The sequence below is a fragment of the Eublepharis macularius genome, chromosome 12, assembly GCF_028583425.1.
Source record: "Eublepharis macularius isolate TG4126 chromosome 12, MPM_Emac_v1.0, whole genome shotgun sequence".
Taxonomy (NCBI): domain Eukaryota; kingdom Metazoa; phylum Chordata; class Lepidosauria; order Squamata; family Eublepharidae; genus Eublepharis; species Eublepharis macularius.
This window is the reverse complement of record NC_072801.1, coordinates 57079810-57101369: the sequence shown is the minus strand read 5'-3', so window position 1 is coordinate 57101369 and position 21560 is coordinate 57079810. Positions and strand designations below refer to the sequence as shown.

General features: G+C 39.8%; 1 protein-coding gene across 1 annotated transcript in view; it reads left to right on the top strand.

Moving 5' to 3' along the window:
* LOC129339493 (vomeronasal type-2 receptor 26-like) overlaps positions 1 to 21560 on the top strand; it is a 35809-nt gene that overhangs the window by 3846 nt on the left and 10403 nt on the right. The window contains exons 2-4 of the mRNA XM_054994072.1: positions 1475 to 1615; positions 9787 to 10078; positions 19306 to 19533. Coding sequence (XP_054850047.1) covers positions 1475 to 1615; positions 9787 to 10078; positions 19306 to 19533 — 661 coding nt within the window. The remainder of the gene's footprint in view (positions 1 to 1474; positions 1616 to 9786; positions 10079 to 19305; positions 19534 to 21560) is intronic.

Here is a 21560-nt window from a genome sequence, read left to right as displayed (position 1 = left end):
AATAAAAACCCAAAGCACCTTACATCATTCTCCTTGCCTCCATATTACCCTCATAACAACTCTGAGAGTTAGTTTAGGTTAAGAGTGTGTGACTGGATCAAAGTTATCCAGTGAGCTTCCATAGCAGAGTAGTAATTCAAATATGGGTCTCCCAGATCCTACTCTGAAACTCTAACCACTACACTACACTGGCTTTTGTGGGAGGTGCCTGCTGTTGAACAGTAGCAAGCCTGAATGTGTCATTCAAGTCAAGTGGTATCAAGTTGTGTGGTGGCGGCTTCTGAGCCTGTCCCCAATGAGTCCTCCATCAAAAGCTAAAACAACCCCGGAAAGAGCCCTGCCCCATCCCTGCCTTTTCTGACAGAAACCAAACCTAACAACAGCAACTAAGGGCATCTGGTTAAAGCTACAGGGCTCATCATTTTGGGATTTTTAAAAACCATCCAATGTATTTTTGTTTTAGATTTCAGATTTTTCTGCAAACCTGGAGCATTTTTCAGGTGTTTTCAAAGATCTGACTTGTCCATTCATGGCTCCAATCTCCAGATTTAAGTATCCACAAATCAGGGCCACTTAGTACATAAGCTAAGAAGAAAGGAGACTGTCCAAAAGACTTGAGGATTTTGTAACAGTTTGATGTTCATTTGTATTTTATTGGAAAATAAATAGGTTTTTAACTGTAATTCATTGTTGATGATAAGAAGTTTTTCACATTGGAGAGTCTGAGGAATGTTTCTGAGCAGACTAGCATGCTATACAAAAAGAGAAAAAGAGAGAGGAGAAGTGAATGGGGGAATAAAGACAGCAGAGAAAGTAAACAGAAGAAAAAAGGAATAAAACATTTTGTTCTAAATCCTCCCTTGTTCACTGGCACACATCAAGATATAAAATGTGTCAATTTTCAAAATACAGGAACAATTGTCTGTACCCTTCACTCACAGAGACCAGCCCATGGATGAAAAGATTTCATTTCTCTCTGGCTTCAGGCCATGGTCTTGTATGTTTGGTGTCCTTGTCTTATTGTGGGTAACTCAAATTTTCCTATTACTTGGAATAGGAAACTTCTGTTCCAATGTGATTATAATGTTTTTCTTAGTTGAACGGGCAATAACAAGTTTTGCATTTGCCATTATCCTGCCTTTCAGTTATCAAAAGAACTATAATCAGCTTTCCAAAATCCCCATGGACTTCAAGTGTTCATATGGATCAATGAGAAATGACATAAATATGCCCCTTGCTTTCTGAACTGGGGCTAGGTGCTAGAAATACGTATGCATTTGGTTTCTATTAGTGTATATTTTAGTCTTACAGCTCCAGGTCTATTAGCAGAGATAGGCTGCTCCAAAGGATTCTGTTGTAGATTGTAAAAGTGGAACCTGTTTCTAGAAAGAATATTTAAACTTAGGATGGTGGTTTTCATGTGGTTGTTGCTCCTGTCTTACAGGGTATGCCAGACTCATGTTGTTCAATGCAGTATTAAAGATCCACATTCTGCACTTCAACAGTATCATCAGTCAGGAGACCTCTTTATCGGCGGCATTGCTTCCCTGAGCTTCAACCACAATCAAATAGAATTCAAAGACTATACCCAGCTGGCATTGATTGACAACTTTGAGTAAGTAGTTTTTTTAAAAAAAATATGGTATTTCATTTTCTTTATGGCCACTTGAGTGATCAGTCATAAGAGCTACAGTTTAGTGCATACATTTTGCATTATGTGACCATATTTGTTGGCCCAGTATTTTACAACCATTAGCCAGACTGCAGAGAAAGCTAACAGATCACAAGTTCCTGTGTCCTTCAACCTGTTGCCACATGAAAACATATTTATTGAGTCTATTAGTTCGCTTGTCTTACTATTACCTCCTCTGTAGTCTCTCTACCAGAAAAAAGCCTTTCACAAGAAATCCAGCAAGAGCAGGAAGCATAGTCAGAGAGGGTGCCTAATATCCCCTCTCTTACAAAAGGACAGGGGTTTCACCAGTTCCCTGATCTATCGGAGCTGATGTGTTGTAGTGTCTGAAAAGGACCTAAGAGAACGAAGTTTGAATCCCCAATCTGCCATGGAAACTTTGTAGCCCCCAGAATCTGGGCCTCATGTGGACCCCATTTTGATCCCTCATTTTGTCTCAGCATGAGCCTAGCAATATAATAATAAAATAGTAACATTTGATTTATATACCACTCTTTGCAACAACTAAATGTCACACTCAGAGTGGTTTACAAAGTGTATTATTATTATTCTCATGACAATCACCCTGTGAGATGAGTGAAGCTGAGAGATCTCTGAGAGAGGTGTGACTGACCCAGGGTCACCCAGCTGGCTTCAAGTGAAGAAGTGGGGAATCAAACCCAGTTCTGCAGATTAGAGTCCTGCTGCTCTTAACCACTACTCGAAAGATGGAGTCTGCATCATGCCAATATTGAATGGCTATAAGCCACATCAGGAAACTGAAAACAGGTGGCAGTAAGCCATACTAAATAGCAAAGAACTGTGAGTCATGTCATTAGCGTGACAAAATGCAGAGCAGCACATCCATCATGAAGAACCCTTCCTAAAAGAGATTAAGCCAGAGGTCCACCCCCCCCCCCATTTTTTTGGAGCTTTCTTCCAGCATAATTTGACGCTAATGAATGACCCAAGTCTCCAATACAATAAGCAATGGACTGATTCCTGCTCATTCCTTCCCCTCAACCTGAATCTAGTTATTCACTCACTCTTAGGCCAGTGTCCCCCCAACCTCCTCCAAGAAGCATTTTCAACTTTTATGCAAACCATAAATGAGAAAACTCACACTTTCAATATCAGCCTCCTCCTCACTTTAAATTTGGGTGATTCTCCAGGATTAGATTTTCTGAAATCCTTTGTGTAGAACATGATCTAGCAGATAATACTAAATTTGGCTTCATTTTGTTTTTTGCTTTTTGTTTTTTTAAAAAAAGATTTTATTGAATGGGTTAACATACAACACAATACACAATACATGATCATTTACCCTTATAATTATAATATATGCCCCCCTCCCTTCCCCCTCCCCCTTTCCCTTTTTGACTTCCAACAGCACTAAAACCCCTTAATTTCTTATCCTTATCTCTAGTTACTCTATAGTCCCTATTTATCAAAGGTAAAGTTGATGTTCTTTCTCATAGTTCATCTCACTTAGTAATTATTTAGAGTCCACAGTTGTCTTCTCACATCCCATTTATTTTCCACATAGTCCTTAAGCTTCTTCCAATCAGTTAAAAATTCGTTTGGATTCTGCTCTCTCAATTTCCTTGTCAATTTGTCCATTTTTGCCATGTACAACAGCTTTTGGATCCACTCCTCAACTTTTGGTATATCTTCTTGTTTCCAATATTGTGCATACAAAATTCTTGCTGCAACAATCATAGTATAACAGAGTTCTATCCCTTATGTTAACTTCTTGCATATTCAGTCCTAACAGCAACATCTCTGGGCTCTTCGGTAAATTACATTTCATAATTAGCAGTATTTCTCCATAAATCTTATACCAAAACATTTTGGCCTTTTCACAGGTCCACCACATATGATAAAAAGAGCCCTCGTGTTTTCTACATTTCCAACATTTATTTGACATTTTACTATTTGTATTTGCTAATTTTTTTGGTGTTAAATACCATCTATAAATCATCTAATATCCATTCTCTTTCAAATTGTTACATGTGGATATCTTCAAAGTATTTCTCCACAAAAATTCCCAACTTTCCATTGTAACATCTTTATTAAAATTTATTTCCCATTTCATGATTTGTGTTTTAACCACCTTATCCTGGGTATACCATGTCAGCAGAATTTTATACAGTTTAGAAATCATTTTCGCTTCTTCCCCAAACAGAACCTCTTCTAGTTCTGTATTTTTTATTCTAAAACCTACGTTTCTTTTGTCAGTTTCAAATATATCCTTAATTTGCCTATATTGTAACCAACCATATTCAAATGGTAACTCATCTTTACCTTTTATCTTGAGGGTGTCTTTCTCTCCACTCAATAATTCCTTATAAGTTAACCAATCTTCCCCTCTATAATACATATTTGGGTTCACCACTTCCGCCGGTACAATCCACATAGGTCTTTTTTCACCCAAAAACTTCTTAAATTTTTGCCAAATCATATAAGTATTCCTTCTCACAAAATGATGCTGAAACATACCGTCCATTTTGTATTTCTCATATCATAGATACGCATGCCAACCAAACAAGATATTGAACCCTTCTAAAGCTAGTAATTTTAGGTTAGATAATTTAACCCATTCTTTCAGCCAGACCAAACAGATTGCTTCATAGTACAGTCTCAAATTTGGTAATTGCAGGCCTCCCCTCTCTTTTGCGTCACACAGTACCTTCATCTTGATTCTTGGTTTTCTCCCCGCCCAGATAAAGTCTGAAATTCTTCTTTGCCATTTGTCAAAGTACTTCATTTCTTTAACTATTGGAATAGTTTGTAACAGAAACATCATTCTCGGTAATACATTCATTTTAACAACTGAGATACGTCCCAGTAATGACAGATTCAATTTGTTCCATTTCAACAGATCTCTCTCATTTGTGACCACAATTTTTCATAATTATTTTTAAATAGATCTATATTCTTAGCTGATACTTCTATCCCCAGGTATTTAGTTTTCTGAACCACTTTACACTCTAAAACATTCATTAATTGTTCTTGTTTCATTTTTGTCATATTTTTACAGAGCAATTTTGACTTTGATCTATTAATAGTAAATCTTGCCAGATCTCCAAACTCTTTAACTTTATCTAACAATATTGGTAATGTCTGGATTGGATCTTCTACTATAAACATTACATCATCTGCAAACGCTCTGAACTTATAAGAAAACCCTTTGAGTTTTATACCCTTAATGTTGTCATCATCTCTTATTTGCCTCAAAAGTATTTCCAACACCGTAACAAATAATAACGGTGAAAGTGGACATCCTTGTCTTGTACCTTTTCTTACCTCAAATTTTTCTGTCAAGTCCCCATTTACCACTAATAACAGATTTTGTTCAGAATATATAGCTTTCACTGCATTAACAAAATCTTGTCCCATATCCATCTTTTCCATCGTCAAGAACATAAACTCCCAATTCAAATTGTCAAAGGCTTTCTCAGCATCAGCAAAGAACAAGCCTACTTCTTTTTCTGGATGCTTATCATAATATTCAATGGCGTCCAACACTACTCTCAAATTATCCCCAATTTGTCTATTCGGTAAAAATCCAGCCTAAAATCCATTAGAAATTTCTTAAGTTTTTCCACTATAATTCTTGCAAAAATTTTGTAATCATTGTTTAATAGAGATATCGGCCTGTAACTTTTAACATTTAATAAATCTTGTGGCTCTTTTGGTATCAGTGAGATATTTGCTTCATTCCAAATCTTCAGGAGATTTTTCTTCTTCATAATTTCATTCAACAACTTTTGTAGAGGCTGCACCAAGTCTTTTTTCATTATTTTATAAAATTTCAAAGAAACTAGACCTCCACCTGGGAGACCCATCATTTCGGCTTCAAATTCGGTTTTAGAACCTCAGGCAATTTACTTGGATACGTTTTTCCAACATTTTGTGATGAAAGTTGATACTTACATTAAAGATACCAAAGACTTTATTACTCTTGTGGAAAATATGGCCCTTCTGGTGGGTTCCTATCTAATGACCATGGATGTACAATCTCTTTATACATCTATCCCACATTCAGAGGCTAAGGTAGTCATAGAAGAGACTTTAAATTTGAGAGTGAACAAATTCCCTCCTACCCACTTTCTGCTAGACCTCTTGGATTTAATTTTGGAACAAAATTATTTCAGATTTGAGTCCCAATTCTACTACCAGGTGAAGGGGGTAGCAATGGGTTGTTCCGCTGCCCCCAGTATTGCTATATTATTTATGGCCCATTTGGAAAACCGGTTCATTCTCAATAGTGCCGTCAACCCCTTTTATGATAAAATAATTTGTCTGAAAAGATTTATTGACAACATTTTTGTGGTCCTTAGGAATGTCGAGTGCGTGGATGGCTTTCTACATTGGATCAATAACATTAATCCTAGTATAAAATTTACACATCAGGGTAGTTTCCAATGCATAACATTCTTAGACGTTGTTGTCTTCAAACAGACAGCGACGAGGTTAGGCATAAGACCCTTTCGTAAATTGACTGATATATCGGTGTATTTGGAATATACTTCATTCCATCATACAAATTTAAAGAGGAATATCCCTTTTAGCCAGTTCCTACGTATAAAACGCAACGCCTCCTGTAATAGTGATTTTGTTCGAGAGGCCAATCTTATGAAGCGAGCCTTCATAGCACGCGGATATCCAGTCCAAATAATCCATCAAGCCAGGATTAAAGCAGAGAAAAGGTCCCGTGACTCTTTGTTACAATATGGATCCAAGAGACAGGGCAATATTAACATCCTGTCCTGGGCTTTAGATTTTTCTCCACTATCTAACAAAATAGTTGATATTGTCAAAAAGAACTGGCATATTATTCAGGACATTCCCGGTTGCCATAAATTTCCCCAAATTGGCTATAGAGGAACCAAAAGTTTAAAAGATCTATTGGTACATTCAGACCTTAAAACCCGATCCAGTCAAACTAAGTTGCCAAAGGGCCACTTCCCTTGTGGCCACTGCAACGTTTGTGTTCTAAGCAGGAATCTTTCAATGTTCTCTTGACTCTGCAAAAGATCTTCATTTAATCTCCATCTAAATTTCCTGACTCCTGTCGCAATTGTCCACAACATTGGATTATGATCCGAACTCACCCTTGGCATTATTTATATTTTTTTTCTAAGCAAATTTAAATCCTTTGTTGCCCAAATCATATCAATTCTTGAAAACGACTGGTATCTTGTCGAATAAAATGTAAAATCTTTTATTTTAAAGTTCCAACTTCTCCAGATATCTCCCAAATTTTCCTGTCCAACCAATTCAAAAAAGGATTTTGGTAGCTTCCCAGTTTTTTTATACTGTAATTTGGATTTCCTATCTAATTGCAAATTAACCACCCCATTAAAGTCCCCAGTCATTATAATTTGCTCATACGAATACTGTTCCATTTTCTGAATTAGTTCCTTATAAAAGTCATCTTTAGCTCCATTTGGTGCATATATACCTAAAACCAGGGTCTTCTTGTAGTTCAAATTAGTCTGTACTGCCAGATATCTTCCCTCTTTATCCTTAAAAATTAATTTTGGGTCCAATTCCTGTTTTATATAGATCACAAACCCTCTTTTCTTCTGTTTAGCAGATGCCCAAAACTCTTGTCCTAATTGTCCATTTTTTAAATACTTACAATCTTGCTCTTTAATGTGGGTTCCTTGTAAACATATTATATTACAATTTTGCCTCTTGACCCAATGAAAAATCATTTTACGTTTTTGGGGTGAATTCAAACCAATGGCATTCCAAGATAGTAGTTTGTACTCCATGTTTCTACTTTTTAGTCTCTCGTGGAAAGTCTTTTTCATTATCCACCAAAAACACAGTCATCTCATGCTTTGACTTGATGGTCCCTCTTGCCAAATTAAACATAAAGCTCAAGCCTTCAGGTATTTCCCACCTATACCTAATCTTTTTTTCTCTCAATTTCCTGATCAACTCCCGATATTTTTTGCGCTCTTGCAAAATTTTCTTTGGCAACTCCTTCATAATTCTGATTCTACTTCCTTCCAGTACCAGAGGGTTTTGAAAATGTCTACTTAAGATTTCTTCCTTCATTCTTTTGGTTGTAAGTTGTACAATTATGTCTGTAGGTAAATTCTTCTACTGTGCATAGCTGGAATTTCTTCTGGCTGTTTTTCCAAGTAATCAGATAATATTCCAATCATTTGCTCCTGTGTATTTTGAGCCAAGGACTCGGCACTCCTCAAAATCTTAATTGATTTTCCATAATTCTGCATGCCATCACCGCAATCCGCTCTTCTAATGCTTGATTTTTTGTTTTTAAACCAGAGGTCGTCTTCTCCACCTCTTTCACTGTTTGATTAGTCGTTTGAAGCTCCATTTTTACGTCTTCTATACCCAGCCAATTCTGAGACCTCTGCTTTTATTAGGTCTTTTAAATTTTTCGACAAGCTCTCCTCCATTCGTTGTATTGATTGAGACAACTCCTTGTTGCTGTCTATCACTTTTTTTTCCAGCGCCTCCATAGCCACTTGCAATTCTTTCTCACCTTTCTTCGTCATGCCTGAGCTGCCTTTCGCGCCTCCCCACGTATCTGCTCTCTTTCTAAGCTCCGTTTTTAATGTTCACATCGGCTTCCCTTAATTTCGAAGTCTTACTTTAAAAATTAAATTTTCTTCTCAAATTAATATTTTAGACCTTACCAAAATGTCAGGCGCAATTTCTCTATGGTATTTTGCCCAGTTTATTCCTCCTTCCCTTCTTAAAATGGCTGACCTTCCTGCTGACCTTCTTGTCTCAGCTCCTCTTGATAGTTCCTTTATTTTGCTTCCATAGTCCTTTCAGCTCTCCTCCTCCACTTCCTCTTCCACTTGTTTCCTCTCTAGACAGGAAGGTCATCTGTTCTCAATGTCCCTTTTATTCTCACACTATTCTTGTGATGTTCCAGCTAGTTCTTCCTCTTTCCTCCCTTTTCCCACCACCGTTATCTCTTGCAAAAAAACCAGGTATGTGTAAACAAAACTTATTTTTCCCTTTTAACACTATTTTCTTCATTCAAATTCACCAAATTTCTCAAGATTGCCTTAGTCTTTTACTCAGCTAACAGTCTTGTCTTTTAATTTTTGCTCCTCTTATCCTTTTTCTTTCACTTTAAAGTCCAGGAAGTGTGATAGTAATCTTTACCTTTTCCTGTTAAACTTGGGTTGTTCGTGCTATTTCTTCCATTTAAAGATATTCAAATTTGGTACAGATGCTTGGGTTTAGGCGATCTTATGTCGGCATTCGACTCCAAAGAGCTCTGGAGAGATCTTAGCTCGTCCTTCTCAGAGGGGACTTCAAGGCGGTGGGGAAAATCCTTTATTCAGAACCCCCCCTCTGCTGAGATCACACACTCTCAGGATCACGTAGCGTCCAAGACCCTCCCCTACCTGGAGAGGGTTGGCAGCAGGTGATCAAAGCACCTGGCCTGCCCAAACAGATGCTCTTGTTTTCCCAGCTCGCCGGGCAACATCAGTTCGCCATCAGTCCCAAACCGGAAGTCCAAATTTGTCTTCATTTTGTTAATTCAATAAAACCCCTTTTCATTTTAAGAGTACCTATTCCCCCTTCATTCTTTCGGGTGCTGTGCTGAATGTGGACCTTGACACACACAGGTTAAAGATCCCTAAAATATCTACAATACACATGTTTATTCTGTGTGAGGAAGAGGCTGCCTTTGCTTATTATAGGGTCTTCACAGGTATAGTGATTTGTATAACGGCTTGCTGGTGACTTTGGGCCAATCACACCCTCACTGCCTAACATTCCTCACAGGGCAGTTGTAAAGAGGAGATAATGGAGAATAGGAGAATGATGAGAACTGCTTTGGGTCACCATTGAGGAGAGAAACAAGTCATGACATTCAATATACGTTTAATGTTGGCTTCAGTTTGCGGATAAGGGTAATCACACTGGCTGTTGTTTCATCCATCAATGCTGCAACTTTTTTGGCACAACTGTTTGTTCAGTATTCAAGCTATTGTTAATTATTGGGAGGGCAACAAGTTGTGGGGCAAACAAATCATTAAAATGTAGAGATGCAGAATGCTGGATGCGGATGGTTGTCCTTCTGATACAGGGCACAACTCTCATTCTAGTAGTGTACCCAAGAATTACCAGCACATCCTGGCTTTGGCATTTGCAGTAAAGGAGATCAATGAAAACCCTCAGATCATGCCCAATGTCTCCTTTGGATTCCGCATCTATGACAGCTATTTCAATGCAAGATGGGCCTATGATGTCACCATGCGACTTACATCATCACAAAACCAATTTGTCCCCAACTACAAATGTGACACCTGGAATAATCTAATAGCAGTCATTGGAGGTCTGGACAGAGAAATCTCACTTCATGTGGCAACAATCCTGGGTACCTACAAGATCCCACAGGTAAAGTGTGTGTGTGTGTGCATGCGTGCACAATATGGGAATTTCATGTCTTGTTAATAAATTATTTTTTTCTTCCAGAACTGATTGTGGAGTCCAAGAAATAAATAATCAGATGGATCATTTTTTCTATGACCCCCCCTTAGTTTTTATGGTTTATTTGTACATGAGAAGAAAAAATGCAAGGGAATCATGATGTAATTCATGTGGAGAGCCAAAGACATGTAAAGCAAGAACAGCTTTGTAGTACAGGCATATTATATAAATATTCCTCACAGTATTTTAAAGGTGCTCAAAGCTCTTATTTGGTTTATATAGTGTTCAGATTGAGAAGCAGTTAATATATTACCATGGTGGTATGAGACCTGCTTCTGCATGGGAGACCCCCTGCCCCTTGAAGAGTAGAGCCAGTTTAGTGTAGTGATTAAGAGCATGGGACTCTAATCTGCAGAACCAGGCTTGATTCCCCACTCCTCCACTTGAAGCCAGCTGGGTGACCTTGGGTCAGTCACAGCTTCTAGGAGCTCTCTCAGCCCACCCACCTCAAGAGTGTTTGTTGTGGGGATAATAATAACATACTTTGTAAACTTCTCTGAGTGGGTGTTAAGTCGTCCTGATGGGCAATATATAAATCAAATGTTGTTATTATTATAATTAAAATTGGGAGGAAAGAGTACCATTCGTTTAACTGAGGGATAAACAAAGACCAATCGGTATCTTGGCCATAATGAGGGCCTGAGAGAAAACTTCCCATTCTCTGAATTGCCAACTGGGGAAGGACACCAGCAAGACAACAAAGGTTAATCAGAGATGACCTCCCTTAGATCTGTAACACAATACAGTTGTTATAAATATTATTTCATACAAAGGATGTATGATCAATTGGTCAACAAAGCAGATAGCAAAAGAACATCTTGCTTTTTTTCTGCACCGCCACTTTTCATCAATTGATTTAAGATATGTTTCATGGATTCCTGGGTTCCTGATGGTGGGCAGTTTTAAGTTAGAATTTTTCCCCTCTAGGATCCCTTCACTAATTTTTTTAATGCGGGATTTGATAAAAAAACATATGGGATTTTTTTGGTCCAAACCTTTGTTCAAAGGAAAGGACCCCACTTTTTTCAATGTCATCTATAAAAAAGGAATTTAATTCCATTTTTTTCTGATTCTTGTTCTTGGATGCTGAGTCTTTGAGAGTAATCTGTTGGCATCCTTTGGCCTACTTTCCACCTTTGAGTAAAATGATATGCTTTTCAGATTGCAAAATTTAATAATCATTCTGGAAAATATTAGGTCACAGAAAACTCAGGATATCGAAAGGGACCATTTATGTGCTAAGGGACAGCCGTTGACTAGTCCACAAAAGTTCACTTCATACAAAGCTTCCAGCATTTCAAGCCCTTTTTGCCCAATTGGCCTCCCTAGTGAGCCCCATCTGGAGATAGTGAAAGGGAATCTTGCCACCTCTAGAGGTTAGAATGATTAAATAAAGAGAAAATATCTTTTCTATCTTGGAATATGGCTGGATGGAATAACCAAATGAGTATGATGGGAACAGAAGAACTCCTGAAAAGCTACAATATAATCTTAGTACAGGAGACTTGGTCAATGGAAAAAATATACCTTTCAGGCTGTTCAAATTATTTTCTTGAGGCTGTAAAGAACAAGAAAAGGGGATGCCCCTTGGTTGGCATTGCTTGTCTCATCTCTGCAAAACTAGTTGTAGAAATTATAGTCTTAACTAATTATCCTCCTTATGCAAAAGCCTTGTACTTGAATTTTCAACATTTCTCATTTATAGTGATTAATGTCTATTCCTCTTGCTGTGCATAAAATGGATCTGTATAATTATGGGAGTAAATTCAATGAATACTTCCAGTATATTAATTCTTTGTATCCAAGGGGCTATGTTTGTGGTGGCTGGCAACTTGAATGCACTCACTGGGGCTTCCAATAAAGAACTTTTCCTTAAAAGCTTTGGTGACTAATATGCAACTAATTTCCCCGTCGGAGTAAGAAAGTCAAAAGACACTAAGAATAAACAGAGCAGGGGAAAAATTAACTTCCCTAATAGCTAATAACAGCTTGATGATCATCAACAGTTGTCCTTCAATTGATAACTGTGGGGATTGTACATATGTAAAGCACTGCGGTGCTACTATTATTGCTTATTTTATTGGTTCCTTTGAATTGTTTGGCTTAATTGAATTTCTTGGAACAACTATCTGGGGGGTGATCATCTCCCTTTAGAAGTGGTTCTTTTGGTCCCAGGTAAAGCTAATTATCCATCCCAAGAGCCCTTGCAGTTTAGGCAAACCCATGGCAAACTTAGACCTTTGTGCTGGAGCCAAACTACAGGGATGAAAGCTGAAGAATTCAGAATCTATCCTAAAGCAATCTACCTTAAGACTTTGATCTCCACTTGCACTAACGCCTCAGATCTTTTAGACATTTTAAAGGATGTGATAGATTAATTTAAAATGATATATATGTCTGATTGTTTGGCCAAAAGTTATTTTTGGGTTAACAGGGAACTTGTGGTTTGATGCAGACCTGTAAAGCATTTAAGTGTGAAATACGCTATATGCACCACCAGTTTAAAATTTGTAACTGAAGGCAAATGTTACAGGATCTACTTCTTCTGAAGCGGGAATATAAAGCTGTTGTTAAATTTAAGAAAAGGAAGGCCCTGCAGCTGGAGTGGGACTGTTTAATTTGGGCTGTTAAGCAGAAAGATAGTAAACTCTTCTTGAGTACTAGTAGCAGAAAAAATTAATTCTAGTTTCATATTATATTTCTGCTGAGTGCTGGAAAGAACATTTTAGAGCTTTGTTTTCTGATCCAACAGTGGTTGACTCAAAAGCTCAGCTGGCTTTATCTTCTGATGCTAATGCGTCTCCTCCTGTTTCAGTTGAAGAAGTTAGTACCTTAATAACGCAAATGAAGACAGGTAAAGCTCCTGGCCCTGACATGGTCTCCCCTGAATTATTTAAATCAAACCCAATTTGGTGGGCAGAAGCTTTTGCACCAGTTTTTACACAAGTTAATGATACAGGCTTAATGTTTAGGATTTGGCATCATGCTATTATTATGCCAATATACAAGAAAGGGGACCCATCAGATCCTTGCAATCAGTGCTTTTTTCTAAAAAAAGTTTAGGGGTACTCTCAGTTTGACTCAAGAAAATCACCATTGTTGGGAATTCCAACATTTTAAAATTTTTACTTTCTCTCGTTAGATACACAAAATGTTTAGGGGTACGCGTCCCCCTGCATCCCCCCAGAAAAAAAGCACTGCTTGTAATTACCGCTCTATCAGTCTGTTATCACTTGTGGGTAAATTATATGTATCCCCGCTGTATGGCAGGTTGGTGGGTTGGTTAGAAAGCAAGACAATCTTGAGGAAAGAATAATCTGGCTTCTGAAGGGGAGCAAGTGCAATCTATCACTGTCACATTTTACCGTTTATTGTTGATAAATACGCTGGTAATAAGAAGTGATTATTAAGTGCTGCCTTCATGGATCTCAGAAACGCTTTTAACAATATACCTAGAGATAAACTATGGGCAAAATTGGGAAAACTAACTAAGGATGAATGTCTCTTATTTCTCATTAGTCAACTTTATGACTATCCAACAGCCCAAGTTAGGTGTGGCCCTTTAGGGGTATTGACAGACCCTATTTTGCTGGATAAAGGTGTTAAGCAGGGATGTATTTTTGCCCCTCTCTTATATAATTTATATATCAATTATCTTAATTCTTTTTGTTACAAGAGTATTGCTATTCACCTTATATAGCATCAGTGAAGCTGCCAGTTCACCTGTATGTGGATGACACTGTCTTGTTGTCTAGATGCATAGTGGGCTTGTGTAAACTCATCTGTTTATTTTCTAAATACTGCTGTAGTGAAGGTTTGGTAATTAATGTAGCAAAGTCTGAGGTTGTCATTTTTAGCAGAAAACTGAAAGTAAGGGACTATAAATGGACTGTGGCTGGTCGGCCTATGACCAGCCTATGTACACCCAAACAATGTAGGCTCTCGCTGACCCCTTGTGGGGGTGTCGTTTGGAGTCTAAGAATCCATTCAGCCTCCTCCTTCAGTAGCAGCATATAATAGTGACACATTACTTTTTGAATACATGAAATGGTGATATCAGTAGGTCTGTGGTTTTATAGAACAAAGTATGAAATCAAGGAAGCGCCTATTTTTTAAGGAGAAATATTGTTTTTTATGTTCAGCACACATTGTTTTTATGTTCACACAGCAGTGCACATTTTGTGAGATCCTGAAGGCTTTCCAATATGCATTTTATCACATGGGCACTTGATGGTGTATATCTGTGGTAAAAATTTCTTAGTAAATATTGGTTACCCTCAACTGGATTTCCAAACGATTCCATGTTACATGTGAACTTAAAGTGTGCACAGATTCCACATAAAAAGTAACCTACCGGTTACCTAATTAAATTTTATTTCATATAGAAAACAAAGAAATTACATGGCATTAAAAAAGGTAGAAAGCAGAAAATCTGGTTGAGCCCAGTCCAATAGGTGGACCTAAACAAGTCACCATTCTCTCAATCTCAGCCCCTTATGTGTAGCACAGGAATATTACCTGAAAAGGTTGTTGTAATGACTCGTATGCAAAATTCTTTGAAAACTTGAAAGTATTAGATATTATTATTATTCTGTTTTAACACCCCAAAATCTACCTTTAGCTTATCTACGGTTCTGCTCCAGTGATGAAGGAAAAATCTCAAGGCTTTTCCATTTACCAGATGGCCCCTCATGACGCACTTCAGTATGCTGGGATTGGAGATTTACTGCTGCATTTTAAGTGGACTTGGGTTGGGATCATTACTATGGATGATGACAACGGAGAAAGAATTGTGCAAAATTTGGTTTCAGTGTTTTCTAAGAATGGTATTTGTATTGCCTTCAGAGAAAGAAGTCCCAGATTAAATTTTGTTTCTGAAATTTCGGACATGACAGACCAGGGAGCAAAAATAAGTGACAAAATCATGGATAGCAAAGCCAATGTCTTTGTGGTATTTGGAGAATCTTATTCTGTCAGTGATTTGAGATGGTTGCCACAACTGTCAGGAAGAAAAAGCATCCAATGGGAAACCAAAGGAAAAGTGTGGATTCTGACAGCCCAGATGGAGCTCAATGCATTTGTCTATCAAAGGTCTTGGGGTACAGATATAATCCATGGTGCCCTGTCCTTCACCATTCATTCCAGTGACCCTCCTGGGTTTCAAGAATTTGTTTCAAGCAGGAGTCCTTCCAGAACTAAAGGGGATGTTTTTATAAGGGATTTTTGGCAACAGGCCTTTGGTTGTACATTCCCAAATTCAACTCCTGATAATATAGAAGGTGACATCTGCACTGGGGAGGAGAAACTGGAGGACCTTCCTGGGCCTTTTTTTGAAATGAGCATGACTGGGCACAGCTATAACATCTATAATGCTGTCTATGCTGTGGCACATGCTCTACATGCCATGCAGTCATTCCGAAGCAAACACAGAACAATGATGGATAGAAAGAAGCCGAATCTTGCAGGGCAGGACCACTGGCAGGTAAGGCTAGAGGAGGCAAAGACGGGAAAGCTCTTCAGCAGATGTCACACTCACAAGAGGTCTTAATCTGTGTACCGAAGAGCCTCCTCACACTCTTCCTGTGTTCCCATCCTTGTCATTCTCTGGTTCATTTTTCAGTCAGCAGTCACAATTTTGCTCTGTGGACTGTGAACTTGATGTATTCATAGTTTGTAGTATTGTATTTTTAATCCCCAAATTTACCCTCTTTAAAGCCCATTGACTTCAACGGCTTTATGAGGGTGTAACTCTGCTTAGGAGTGCACTGATAGTGTCCTTTCCTGTTTATAGAGCTTGGTCTTATTAATGCTACAATAATTTAAGCTACTCAGTAGGGGTGTTCCTCTAGAAATTTTCCATTTCAGTTTTGATTCTGGGGGTTCTGGAAAAATCTTGTTCCATTGCTACTCTGCTCTAGGTCAGGCAGGACCAGCTCATGTCTCATTTGTTTGGATTTTTCATTTGCATGAGTTTCGGCCTATTGCATGCTCATGATGCAGACGTTGACCACACATGTGCACAAAGACACAGTTCTTTGCAGGGTAGGGGTGAGGTGCGGAACCAAGGTTCTGGGGTGGTAGTTTTTACACACAACAGACCAAAATTGCACAAAACACAGTTTGCCCTGTAGACCATCAACCCACTGAGTTTTGCCTCAGTTACTCACATAATAACAGACCCTGAAGAATGTGAGTGTCACGAGAAACTGGCTGGATAATGGGGGAAATGGTGGAATTATGCTCCTTTCCATTCTCTCTTTTCTTTTTCTGTAATGCCAATAAATTACCTTTGGTGCCATGTTTCCTTGTGTTTACCCCCAGGGAAGTGTTTTTGGAGTTGCAACATATCATTGAAGTATTCCAGGACTTTTATAAAGTTTGATTGTTTGAACACACCATCTCCCCCAGCCCTCTGCACTTTTCCTCACAGTTCGTGCCCTGATTTAGGTGGGGGAGACAGACCAAGGCCGTTTCCCCACGTTCTTAAAATAGTGCGACACTCACTGAACGCTGGTGGCTTCCTCGCTATTTCTGACATCACTCAGATGCAGGCAGTGATGATTCCATTTTCGTAGTGCAATGAAAACAGTATAATCACTGCCTGCATCTGGGTGGCATCAGAAATCGCACTATTTTAAGAATGTGGGAAAACAGCCCAATTCCTGGATAGTGCGGCAAAATAAACCAAGATGCACTCAATCAGGTCTACTCAGATTTAAGACACGTGTTATTCTGTAGTGCTTACTTGCAGCCTCTGACTGAAGTCTCCCTTCCAAACTTTTCCAATCCTGATAGGTGGTGGTGGTGGTGGTGTCTCCCCTTACATGGACCTGATTGGCTGGGATGGAGAGGAGAAGCATTTGCTCATTTCTCCTTCCTGTAAGGAGAAATGAGATCTGATTGTGGAAATGCTGTTAAGGGAAACCAGAATGCTATCCTGCGAGGCAAGCCCTGTGCCTGGGATTGTTGCAAGGAATAAACCAAAATGAAACAAACAGACATTTTTGTGGGAGGAGCTTGTTTTGTTTTAGTTTCCCAGTTCAATGGTGGTCGAAGACAAAGATCAGCTCTGGAGGCTGCTTTGATGAGCCAAACTAGTGCATTTTGTGTGTAATATCTGTTCTTTCCCCCCAGTTATGCACATCCCCTACTACCCAGAACCTGGTGTGAGGTGCACAGTGTCCACTCTTTCTTTTCTGCACCCTGCTCTGAGTTCACAGTTTATTTATACTTCTATTTTTTTTGTAAGCAAACAAATATCCTATTATAGACAAAAGAACATGATTCTGTCTTCTTTTTAAATAATAAACTGTTCTGCTTATGACATTGTTGACAGAGGGTCTGAGTAAGTCAGGATGCTGCACTGATTAAAGGTGTAATAAAAGCTAAACTAGATAGAAAAGTGGAGAAATACAGCTACTTGCCTAGCTAGCTTGAGAGAGAGTGAAATCTGGGGTGTTCTATAAGGACAGCCTAAGAGCGGAACTATAAGTGACAAAAGGCACAGATTGGACACTTGTCAGCTTCCCTCAAGTTTTGATGGGAAATGTAGGCATCCTAGCCTTGCAGTTTGGCTCTCCGACTGCTGTCCAATGGACTTTTCAACTGTCACTTGTCCAACATTCTGCCAAGCTGCCTACATGTCCCATCAAAACATGAGGGAAGCTGACAAGTGTCCAATCTGTGCCTTTTGTCACTTGTAGTTCCGCTCTAAGAGTAGAATTCTGCAGACATAGCGGGAGAAAAGGTTCGAACAAAAAAAAAGTATTCCTCCTACATTCCTGTCTATCTAGAACATGCTGCCACCTAGACAATCTTTTTCTTTGGTATATTCCAGAGGGTGTAACATGACACCTTTCAGCGAAAGTTACAAACTAAAGAATTTAAATTATATTTCCCCAGACTTCATACATGAACAAGCATAAAATGAGCAGATCCAGGACTTTTGGGGAGGATGGTGGTCAACGATCAGCTCTTCTCAGTCTACCATAGGGTCGCCAGGTTCCCTGTGGCCTGAACCATGGGCCAGAGGGGTTGTGGGGGGACATGTATAGGAATATCTTATCATGTGTGCTTTGGAGCATGGGATCACAGTTCAGAGCTTCTGGAATGTGTAGTTGTTAGAATACATGGCTTCTATAAGATGTAATCAAATCTTCCTCTTTACAAAAGAGTAATTAGAAACTGACTCAAATCCTTTAGAAGAGGAATAGAAATGGGTTGCTGGATTAGAGAAATCGACTTAATGACTGTAGTTTGGGGCTTTGATTCATGGTCAAATGTCTGGTAACATCAGAAACCCTTTGACAGCCTATTGGATAGAATAGTCCACCCAAAGTCAAGCAGGAAGAGTTAATAAATATAGGGGTCAAAATTATCCCAACTTTTATGTCTCATGCCGTCATTTCATAGGTGGGCAATCAAAGATCCATCACACTGTTGCTCAGCTGCTGCTGTGAGTTTGGTGTAGTGGACTCTAATCTGGAGAACCAGGTTTGATTCCCCACTCCTCCACTTGAAGTCAGCTGGATGACCCTGGGTCTGTCACAGCTCTCTCAGAACTCTCTCAGCCCCACCCACCTCACATAGTGACTGTAGTGAGAATAATAATACACTTTGTAACCTGCTCTGAGTGTGACATTAAGTTGTTGCAAAGGGCAGTATATAAATGGAATGTTATTATTATTTTTTATCATTATATTGGTAGGCTCATGCTGATGCAAAATGAGGGATCAAAATGGGGTCCACATGAGGCCAGGATCCTGGGGGCTACAATGTTTTCACGGCAGATTGGGGATTCAAACTTGGTTCTCTTAGGTCCTTTTCAGACTCTACACCACGTTGTCTTTGATAGGTCAGAGAAGTTTTTAAACCCCTGTTGTTTTGTAAGACAGGATATATTTTCCACCCTCTCTGACTATGCTTCCTGCTTCAACTGGATTCTTGTGAATAAACTTTTATTCAGTTGAAAATAGCAGAGGGATGTTTGGGAGCTAGACTGAGCAAGGATTTCCAGTTCCCACCTCACAAGATGATTGTCGTGACTCTGATTGGGCATAAAGTTGTCCTGAAGGGTAGTATATAATTTGAATATTGTTTTGAATGTTGTTAAACCTTTCTCCTTTTTCTTCTAGCTCCATGACTTCCTTAGAAGGGTTGCATTTAACAACAGTGCTGGGAACCAAATTTCATTCAACAAGAATGGAGAGTTGGTAGCTGGCTATGACATTATGAACTGGATTTTTGCCTCAAACCAATCCTTTCACAGGGTGAAGGTTGGGAGAATGGGTCCCCAAGCTACTCCAGAACTCATGTTCACCGTCAGTGAGTCAGAGATAACATGGCCGAGCTCTTTCAACCAGGTAGAGTACATTAAAGTTTGAGGTGTCTTTTAGCCATAGTTGAGCACTGAGTGTCAGAAGAACAGGGGACAAAAGAATTTTACTGGACTGTAGCAAACTGCGTCCTTGAAGTACAGCCTTTTAATACTTACAGATTTCTTTCTGTAAACAAAAAAGCTTCTGGGGAAGAAAATAAGCTTTTAATAATCTGGTTTTGCTGTTGGTGTGTTTGTTTTCCCAAGCTAATATAACAAGATGTGCTCAGGGTAAAAAATACCCAAAACAACAGGTGTTGCGAATATGGCAGTCCTGGCCAGTGGCAACAGCTGCTTCAGCTGGGGGCTGCATTTTGCCTTCCCTAAGGAGGAGGAGATAGTGGCGCTTTCCTGGTCATCTAGAAACGCTGGAGAGCTTGGAGCAGGAGGCCTTATAAGGCTGCTCTGCCCCTCAGCGTCTCATTTGTGCCTTGTACTTGGCCTGAGCAGAGCACACCTCAAGCTCTCTCAGCCAGGCTCCTCCAAGGCTGGTTTTACTGAAGGCCCTCAGGGCTAGGTGGCAGTAGCTGCCTTGTAGAAGCTGTGATATTCCCCTGGTTCTTACCTTCAAACTCCAGGATGAGAGCCCGGACCCAGCGCCAGCTCAGTGGTTTGGCAGAGACTTTTTTCTTATTTACATTTGGGTCCTGTTATCTATCAGCCGAGAAGCTAAAGCAGGGTTGGACTCAGCCCCTACAGGCCTCTGGCCTATCTAGGCTTCTCTCCCTCACCATTGTTTTCATTTTATTGGGAGGGAGTACTTACAGCAACAACAGCAAAGGCCTTGCTGGAGGTCTTGCTGTGATATTCCCCTGGTTCTTACCTTCAAACTCCAGGATGAGAGCCCGGACCTAGCGCCAGCTCAGTGGTTTGGCAGAGACTTTTTTCTTATTTACATTTGGGTCCTGTTATCTATCAGCCGAGAAGCTAAAGCAGGGTTGGACTCAGCCCCTACAGGCCTCTGGCCTATCTAGGCTTCTCTCCCTCACCATTGTTTTCATTTTATTGGGAGGGAGTACTTACAGCAACAACAGCAAAGGCCTTGCTGGAGGTCGCGTGGGTGGCTTGCAGCCATCTGAGGGGTCCATTGCTCCATACATTATTGCTACTGGTCTAGCAAAGGACTACATTTTGAGGGTGGTTGCTGGTAAGCCCCCCCCCCCGGTTTTTTTTCCATCCTCAATTTTGCTGTCTTTTTAAGACCTAAAGAACTGCTATTAGGCATTCTTACTCAGACCACCTGATGGCTTATTGTGTTATTGCATCTGCTTTAGCAAGAACTGGGTTTTATGCAAAGAAAGATAGGGACAGAAGGGGAAAGTGGAAACCATTTGATTGGCAGTGTGTGGGATTTGATAATAGCAATTAATTTACAACAAACAAAACACATTGATATTAAAGAACAATCATCACAGTTACTAGGTGTCAGGCTTTGTGGGTTGCTGTAACTGCATGGTGGAATGCCACCAAAGAAAGCCAGTCAAAAGCCGCCCCAGAGAAAGGGAGGGGCATGTATGTGCCCCACAACCAGGAGGCCCCGAGGCAAGTTTCCTCATCCTCTGTGTACAGCACATTTCGATGCTTAGGAAAGGCCAGGGCCCAGAAGAGAAGATCCTCTGCCTCATGTTCTGGTCATTCATCTGGGGGTAATTACCTAGGCTGCGGGGCATGGCCCTTCCAATACAGGCTCACACAGACTTGCATGCATAGGCAAGGTGGCCTGGTGCACCGGAGGGAGGAGCGGTCCTCCACCACACGTTCTTGTCATTCACCTGAGGGTAATGACCTTGGCTGCGGGGCATGGCCCTTCTGATACAGGCTCACACATACTTGCACTCATAGGCAAGGTGTCTTGGTGCACTGGAGGGGAGGAACAGTCCTCTGCCTCATGTTCATTCAACTGGGGGTAATGACCTTTGCTGTGGGACATGGCCCTTCTGATACAGGCTCACAGAGATTTGCATGCATAGGCAAGGTGTGCTGGGGGAAGAACGGTCCTCCACCGCATGTTCT